Below are 9,875 nucleotides of genomic sequence, written 5' to 3' on the forward strand. Positions count from 1 at the left end.
TCACTGGACTTTTGGCATGATTTTTATTTTCCTAGGACATTTAGAAGTTCGAGAGGCTCAAACCAAAGCAAGAGACAATAAAAAGGTGAGAGTCTCCACGACTCATAGAGCACCAACTCGAAGATAAGGCAAGGGCAAACCGAATATTTATAGATAAGCATGATTGTCTAGTTTATGTTCTCATCTGCTTTCAACTTGAATTTGATCCCTCCTTTTAGTTTGTAAGGTTCTTAAGAGCCCTAACTTGCTAAAATAACTGTTTCGTTCTTATAAATTTTAGACTTGTCTCACAATTTTATCAATATAACTCTAACTCAGTAAAAAAATGGAATAGGGCTCCTAATATTAAAATATGCTTCATAGTTGTTTAACAGAAAAGGTCAAAAGCGAAAATTTTTAACATTATACAAGTGAATACAATTTTCAACGAATCATCTAGCGTCATTCGAAACTCGGAAATCCAGTAATTTGTAAATTTAAGTTTTTACACTCTTTACCAAAATATGAGCAATTTTTTTTTCCATTCTTTCCGATATACATTGGACAACTCTTCTTTATTTGCTTAGTATATTTAGTAAAACGGGGACATTCGAAACATTTTGTTTTTATGTATCCGCTTTAAAATAAATAAATTAGTTATTTATAGTGCATCGTAATTATTACAAGAGTTATTACAAGAATTATATCGGCTCGGTTTCTGTCTGGATATCTAAACCGGCCAATATAACCCTTACCGCCGAAACTGATTAGGCATAACTTTTTGTAAATATTTTTACATTACTAAAAATTTACAAGTTTTTGTAAGTTTTCAGCTGTTTTCTATTTTACATTATGATATTATCATCTAATACAAAATACACATGTATCGGAATCTTCTTTCATTTATTTGGACAAGTCGCCTTTAACCTTACAAACTTCTTATATTCTCTTCAATTTCATAGTTGTTTGGATTTGAGCCAAGTTGAGTAGCGGTAGAGATCCGAAAAAAAATTCCCAGGTATAATGATATGGCATTAAGGGAAATTACAACTGTGATATGACAATCAGATTATGTCAAGTGTAATTTGGTATCTAATAGTAAAAAATAGGATTTATACTTACTAATGGTTGTTATTTATTTAATCATAGATCTAATGATGTACTTGACTACCTAAATTTGGATAAAATCCATCTTACTTATATCAAATACATGATATATAGTAGAATATAGATAATTTAATAATCAATAAATTGATAAAACATACTGACAAAAAAATTTAAAAAATTGATAAAACACTATAATTAAGAATTATAATATATTTTCTTGATCCAAACAGTATAGCGATAGCGTATACTTTAAGCTCAATAAATTATAAAAAATTTCTGTCCGTTATCAATTTACAGAGGATTAACAGTAATTAAGTGAAGCTCAGAATGTCAAGATATTTCCAAAAGAACGAAAAAAATTACGAGCAGGACAACTTTAGGAATGTAAACGGAGATGATAACCTTCGTGATTACTAAGAAATGATTTAGTAACAGATGATACCTGACTTAATGGAAGCACAAAGAGTCATATCCGGTGCTTCTGATGAACTAGGCATCTTAATATGGAACTTGTGAATGGAATTACCCAGCTGATATTGCCCACGTACTAAAATGTCATATGTTTCAACTGTGGGTTTCAATTTTTAAAGCTTTGCATGCTTCTGTAAAGATCCATAGATATGCATAGTTTAAACTGCAAAATGCATCCATCAAAATTGTTAAATGTATAGCAATGCGCTAGCAGTGGATAGGACTTACTACTTGAAGCAAAGGTCCAATTCGAAGCATATTATTCAACACATGAAGAGCATCATTGTGCCTATCAAAGGTTGACTTGAAATAAAACAAAGTAACTACGACAACAACTTGTTATGCAGAGCAAGAATTGCAGGATCCTCTATGTTTGATTCAAGTAAGTTCACCAAAACAGATGTGGTAGATGCATCTGCAGCGAAGCCACGGGCACGCATCTCATCTATGAGTATACCTGCTTCATTATACTTCTTATTGTGTAAACAACCAAGGATCAGTGTGTTATAGGTAACATCATTTGGGAAGCATTTGTTGGCTTCCATTTCTACAAATAGTTCTTTTGCTTCATTGAGTAATCCTTCTCGACAAAGTGCTTGGATCATCATTGTGTAAGTCCTGACATCAGGCCGTAAACCCTTCAAAGGAATATTACAAAACAGATTTTTTGCTTCATCGACTTTTCCGTGCTTGCACAATCCGTGAATCAGAATATTATAAATGTATAGATCAGGAATTGGCCCACTGCATTCCATCATGTGAAACAAGGACAATGCTTCAGCAACATTATGGTTCTGGAAAAGACCGTGCAACAAGATACTAAATGTCACAATATCTAGATTAAGACCTTCATTTAAAATCTTCTCTTTAAAAAATTCTCGTGCTTCAATATGTCTACCCATATGAAATAACCCTTGCAAGATACTATTGCAAGTTTCATTTGTAGGTGTCAAACCATTTAGAGGCATTTGATGAAAGAGATCTAGTGCTCTGTCCACCTGCAACTTCTTACAGTAACCATTGATCAAAATACTGTAAGTACAAGCATCGGGAGTTATCCCCTTCGTCATCATGGTTTCAAGCACTGCTAATGCCTTGTTAATTTCTCCCCGCAAGCAAAATCCATCCATGAGTGAATTATATGTGACTACATTTGGATACTGGCCTCTTTGAGTCATTATTTCTATCACATCTTCTGCATATTTTACCTTCCCTTCCTTAACATACGCGTCAACCAATATACTATAAGTATGCACATCTAAAATAATATTCCTGCCATCCATCTCCCTTAGCAATCTCCGAGTATCATCCCACCGATCAAAATTGCACATACCTTGAATTAATGAGTTATAGGTTACAACATCCGCGGGTATGCCTTTTTTACTCATTTCAGCAAGAAGGCCTAAAGCATGATCAACAAGTCTTTCTTTGCACAAACAATCAATAACGGCATTATAAGTCACAGTATAAGGACAGCAACCTTTCTTCTCCATATATCTGAACAACATCAGCGCCATGGAAGTATGACCTGTCTTGCACAAGCCATCAATAATGGTAGTATACATAACTACATTTGGTTCAATCTCTCTGTATCTAAGTAACTTCTTAAACAAATGCTCTGCTTCTACAGACTTATCTTGATATAGTAATCCCCTAATAAGAGTTGTGTAGGTAACCACATTCGGGACAAGACCACGTTTAACAATTCCACCGAGCAATGAAAATCCATAATCGACACGATTCAAGTGACAACAACAGTTGATGGCAATACCAAAAAAATATATGTTAACAAGAATGCCACGAATACACATATCTCTAAACTTACAGAGAGCTACAGAGTATTGTTTCATTCTAACAAGAGCTGTTAATAGTTGCGCAAAGTCGAAAACTGTAGGAAGAGGTTTCATGAGGAGCATTTTATCAAACACAACAAGAGCATCGTCAAGTTTATCGAAACCAACCTTGGATTTATGAAGAAGTAGTTGCTGAAGTTGTGCATGAGTTGGATTTGAGGAAACACGAGGGTTAGGGGTGGTGGAGAAGTGAGAGTGTGAATGAATAAAAGATACAAGAGATGTGACTGAAGCTGAAGGTCTGAGAACTAGGAGCATTGGTCTCATTATATCCCAAATTCTAGTTCAGTTTAAGAAATTTACATTCAAATTACAAAATATTCATCTCATTTTAATTATTAATATAATAATCCTACACTAAAACCTCGATAAATATTTTATTAATTTATCGAGATATATTATTTAAAATTTTATAACATATGCGATTCTCAAAATAATAATTTATTTTCGTCTATTAAATACTTAAAATAATATTAAGAAATATTTATGAATTTAAGTAAATTGAAAGCATTCACTTATTTAATTATACATCACCTAATGTCCTGAAGTTCTTAAAATGGTTTAAGTCATGCCCTATGGGCTATGACCAGCATTGGTCCTATTTACCACAACAATAAAAGGACCTTATTTAACTAAGTACTTGGAATGTTACCGGATTCTTAAAGTAACAATTACATTAAGTAATTTTGTAATATGAACATATTATGCCAGAACTCCATAATCATTAAAAAAGATTCAAGCTGAAGTATAAGGCAATATCAATTTTAAAAAGAAGTTGGTTATAATTGAGGTTTACTATAAAAGTGCATCCTAAAAATCTATAATTTTGATGTAATATGTAATTGTTAATTTATATATTATATGATACTTATATGCATTAATGAAAAAAAATATTATCTTATAAATTCAGCGAATTATTAATTTAGTATAAAGGGCCGGGCTCAGTATTACAAGAAATTATTAATTTAATAAGATTATTAATTTATCGAGGTTTTTTCAATTTAAATTCATGGCTTACTGATCTGTATCTGTATAATTTTCGCATTCTTTGCATCATTTAATTAAGATTATAATTTTTGAATTCTTTCAAACAGAAACAGTTTAAGATTCTAAAGAAATTTTTACAAAAAAGATAAAATTCTAAAGAAGTATTATTATTTTCAAAATTTAAAAATCTTCGCTAAAACTATGAAAAGATTCATAATGTAATTTATAGATAATCTTGAGATTATTTATAATTATATAATCCATATAATAATCACTAAATTCCTTAAAATTTTATTTTTGTTATTTATTTTTGAATTCCTTGAAACATCTCTATAATATATTATAAATTTGAGACAACTCATAACACAAACTTTTTTTTTGTCAGGACTCATATGACACAAACTTTGATTTATATATATATATATATATTCTTTAAAGTACTCTCTCTGCAATATATAAGATTTTCTATTGTAACATTAACCGTCAAAAATAGCATAAAAAGAAATAAATAGTACAAATTACAAAGTCCCCGGAGCCTTCTTGTAATTCTGGTACAGCCTTCTTCATCTCCATGGATGCAATTTCGCGTCACTAAATAATCAGCATACAAGCCTTCAAAACCTGAATGGAGGAATAAAATAAACAATTTTCTTATTTAGCAGCATCATCAGTAGCAGCAACAAGAATCTAACGCTAGCATCTACATACATAAGCCATGTCACATATTTAAATAAACTTTACAGCTTAGAAATTTCATTTTCAGTTCTTATCTTCTTTTCAACCAGCCAAATAAGGAGAATTTATTTGTTTACTTGAGCTAAAAAATGCAGAAGAACTTGAGTTAACAGTAGATATCAAATCTGGTGATGTAGGAGATAATTTCGCGATTTTGTTTTTTAGATGTTGAGAAGGAGATGCAAATGTTAAAGGAACTTTACTCGAAGAAAGTTACCTTATAGAGAGCATTTCGCTTCTTTGCACTCTCGATATGATTCTTCTAGTGCTTGTCTTTTCTCAAAGTTGACGCTGTCGCAGAACCTACCACCTGTATACACAAAGACACGGCTTTACAATACAGACTTCAAACTTATTACCCAAACAGAAGACCTTGCTCTTGTAATACAACATTCATTCTCCGAGTATCAGCAGCCAGTCCGATGCCTTTATCTATGCTTGCCCTAACACAAGAAAATATGGCAACACCTCCTCTTCCCTGCACCTGAAAGAGGCCACATTAACAGAAGTTACAACTTATGCAGCAAGAGAGATAGTGAGACACACATAATGCACAAGATGCACCCTGTAAGTATAAATTCAAAGATATCCAAGGCTATCTAATCGAACCATATTTATCTCAATCGATGAACTTGAATTTGTTGTTAACAAAACAAATAGCCTTTAAGTTAAAAAAAATTGCTTAATAACAGTGTTAATGTCTACAAATTTCTTTGAATCTTCACCGAAGGGATCCTTAAACTTATCGCTGAAGACCTTCAGATCTATAGGAAGATATAATAGCAAATTGAGAGATCGACTTGAGCTCCGCAAATCCAGCTAATAAGTTCTGATACATTAGCACAACAAGCTCAGCCTCATCAACTTTTTCCCAAGATCCGCTATTTAGAGGCTGGGACTCTTTTCCCACGTAAATAGAAAAAACAGTTAGGACAAAATCAGCTGTATCTGTGCCATGCACGTGTAGTTTCAATTTTAACAGCAGGACCATTCTCCAAGGCCTCTTTGTAGAATTCTTTAGAAAGAAAGTTTCTTATCATGCAAGTGAAATAGACATGTCCCGTACTTGTACAGTAATATAAATATTGTACAGATGATATAAAATTTCAGCTGCCCTTCAGTATATAGTAAACTTTTCAGAAATGGCAGTATACACAATACTTAAGGCAGCCATCTGTTGCAGCACTGAGACAACTGACAAGTCAATCAGAAATGTAAAGATACAAAGTCTTCATGGTAATTTTTGCATAGGCTGTTTAAAATACCTTTTAAGTGCATGAGGTACTTGGTCTTTAACATCTGTACTCGATACCCGGCTTATTGAAATCTCTTAAACAAACTCATCCCTTTCTTATTACATAGTGTAGGAGCAAAACTTATAATGTTGTAATGGAGGCATAAGATGAAGATGGAGATGCCATCATTGCCATAAACTAATTTAGACAATACTTCCAATATATATGCATTCCTTATATTTCTCAGCAACAGGAGAAATCACAGTGGCCGGAAGCTAAAGAGGATCACCAACCTAAACAGATTAAAAATGATGTCAGAATAAGTAAAATCAAAATTAAAGTGGTAAAATTTTAATGGATGGCAAATTCATACAACAAGTTTGGCATAATAATAAGCCTTTTATCCCTACTCCCTAGTGGCGAAAAGATTACAACGAATTGTTTACTGTTTACTACTCTATGTTTTAAAAAATACGGTAGTATAAAATCTTTCCCAGACAGAGTACCAGAAATAATCATGTGGAGTATGGAATCTGTTTAACATATTCTTTAATCTAAAAGTAATTACACTAGGAATGAGATTTTGCAAATTGCAAATGGGTAGTTAGTAACCCGAGTAGAAGCCAATAAGCACGCATTACATGAATCATTTATTTAGCGAACATGGTTAAATGTTTAGAAAGGAATTCCTTAATAATATTAGCATGTGGCATCTTGATATACCAGGAATACTTGCTTGCATCCATTAGCCAGTGGAACAAGAGTGGCTGCTTCTATCTATTCATCATTTGTAATATGACGCCAGGGTAACATAATCTAAACAAAGTAACTAACAGTTGATTATAATCGTATACAGTAGAACAAGGCCGAATTTGAAGCATTTGATCAAACAAAAGAGAGTGACACAATGGGTAACATACATGGACTTAAAATCATTTAATAGTAATTTAAGCAGCAATAATATGTTACACAGACAGATTCATGTTTACTCATATAATGTCTCTACAGGAGCTTACCAAATGAGCGTAATTCTTGAGTTGCTGACCGAAAATTTACTTGTTCAATAAAACGTACTGCTATTGCAGAATCCTTGAGAAAGTTGGGAAATGTCAACGTATAGCATTTTACCATAAAATTTGCATTACCTATTGTAAAAACCATTTACGGAAAGCAAGAACAGATGGGTCCATTTCTTCCTTGGAAAGTAAGTCTAGTACCATAGACGTGGTATATGCATCCGCTGAGAAACGACGAGTTCGCATAGTCTCAATCAGTACAACTGCTTCTTTATATTTCTTATTGACAAGACTTCCACAGATGATCGTGTTATAAGTCATATTATCTGGAAAACAGCCGCTAGCTTCCATCTTAAAAAGTAAATCCTTTGCTTCCTCATATAACCCTTCCTGACAGAGGCCTTTAATCATTATATTGTGTGTTCTGACATTCGCTTCCAAACCTCTTGAAGCAAGGTTGTCAAAAATATTTTTGGCCATATCAAGCTTTCTATTCTTGCATAGACCGTCTATGAAGATATTACATATTTGAATATCATAAATTAAGCCCTTAGATTCCATCAATCCAAAGAATGAAATTGCTTCAACGATGCATTGGTTCTTGCAAAGGCCATCCAACAAAATTCGACATGTTATGATATTTGGTCTATTACCTTTACTTAGCAATTCATGGAAAAGGTTCCGTGCCTCACCATGTCTACCGAGCTGAAATAGACCATGTATGATGGTGCTGTAGGTTTCAACTCCAGGATTCAAACCTTCAGTCGCCATTTGTTTGAGGAGATTGATGCCTTTGTCTACTTTCTGCCTCTTACAATAGCCATTTATCAAAATGTTAAAGCTATAGCAAGTTGGTGCTATTCCAGTCCTCCTCATGGTATTCAACACCTCCAATGCTTTGTCCATTCTGCCCCTTAAACAATACCCATCCATTAGTGTATTATAGGTGACTACATTAGGAAATACACCATTCTGAATCATTGTGTTAGACAACATGCTTTGCATCATCTGTCATCCCAATTTTGCAGTATGCATCAACCAAGATACTATAGGTGTGCACATCTGGGGAGATTTTCATAAAATCCATCTCACTTAACAATCGTGAAGTGTCCTCCCATCGATCCAGGTGGCAAAGACCTTGGATTAATGTGTTATAGGTTATAACATTTGGTGATATGCCTTTGTGGGTCATTTGAGAAAAAAGACCTAAAGCATGATCGACATGTCGATCTTTGCATAAAGAATCAATGATGGTGTTATAAGTTGTAGTATCCGGTTTACAGCCTTTCTTCTCCATAGATCTAAACAAGTTGACAGCCATGGGAGTGTTAGAAGTTTTGCAGAGACCATCAATGATGGCGTTATAAGTTATAGTATCCGGTTTACAACCTTTCTTCTCCATAGATCTAAATAAGTTGACAGCCATGGGAGTATTAGAAGTTTTGCAGAGACCATCAATGATTGTGTTATACATAATTACATTGGGCTGAACTTCATTGAATAATACAAGCTTCTTAAACAAATGCACAGCCTCGACAGGCCTGTCTTGAGAAAGAAGGCCCTTAACGAGAGTGTTGTAGGTCACAACATCAGGAACAAGACCATGTTTAGTGATTCCGCCCAACAATGCAAAGGCATAATCAAGTGTTGTATTATTCAAGTGACAACAACATTTAATGACCGTATTAAAGGTAAAAAAATATCAACTGGAAGGCTTAGAAGACGCATTTCGCTAAACATAGAGACAGCAACGGAGTGCTCCTTCATCCGAACAAGAGCGGCCAACAATTGATTGAAGCAAATAACAGGAAGCAGAGGTTTCACTTTGAGCATTTTATCAAACATTAAAAGAGCATCATCGAGTTTATCGAAACCAACCTTGGATTTCTCGTAAAGTAATAATTGAAGTTGAGCATTACAATTGGATGAAGAAGGAATATAGGGGAGTTTGGGTTTTGAATTAGGGTTAGTGTAAGTAGAGAATAAAACAAAATAGGAATCAAATTTAAAACAAAAACTACTTACAGTAGCTGAAGAACGAGGCAGAGAAGAGGAAGAAAGCACCGATTTGAATGGAGTGAAAGCCATCTTCATTTTCTTTACCGATGCTTTGCCAATCCTATGCTCAGCCCCCGCTGAAATTTTTTAAAAGGCTTAGTGCATCTCAATGCTAAAAACCACTAACCAGTGTTCCACAAATTCCCAACCGTGCCAGGGCGGCAGGGTGAGCAAACAAAAACCGAAAAACCGAAACCGAACCGAAAAATCGAGAAATCGTATCAAAAAAACCGAAATCGATAAAAACCGTAACCGAACCGAATCTACCGGACGGTTTGGTAACGGTTACCCTTTTATCCTTAAAACCGAACCGAAAAACCGAACCGCTAATATTATTTTAAAATATTTAATATATATTTATTTACTTATCTATTTTATACAAATATGAGTATATGATAATTGCCAAATTTATATAAGAATTTTAAAAACCTTTT

At 33.7% G+C, this 9,875-nt stretch overlaps 1 protein-coding gene and 1 pseudogene across 1 annotated transcript; both read right to left on the reverse strand.

Moving 5' to 3' along the window:
* Positions 1-1,287: 1,287 nt before the first annotated feature.
* LOC141666424 (uncharacterized) lies at positions 1,288-4,415 on the reverse strand. The gene has a single exon (XM_074472424.1). It carries the CDS (start codon positions 3,675-3,677, stop codon positions 1,881-1,883), a length of 1,797 nt encoding a protein of 598 aa, XP_074328525.1. The 5' UTR covers positions 3,678-4,415; the 3' UTR covers positions 1,288-1,880.
* Positions 4,416-4,809: 394 nt separating this feature from the next.
* Positions 4,810-9,577, reverse strand: LOC141666433 (uncharacterized; annotated as a pseudogene).
* Between the last annotated feature and the right edge of the window lie 298 nt (positions 9,578-9,875).

The sequence above is a fragment of the Apium graveolens genome, chromosome 1 (assembly GCF_009905375.1).
Source record: "Apium graveolens cultivar Ventura chromosome 1, ASM990537v1, whole genome shotgun sequence".
In the NCBI taxonomy this organism is placed as follows: Eukaryota; Viridiplantae; Streptophyta; class Magnoliopsida; order Apiales; family Apiaceae; genus Apium; species Apium graveolens.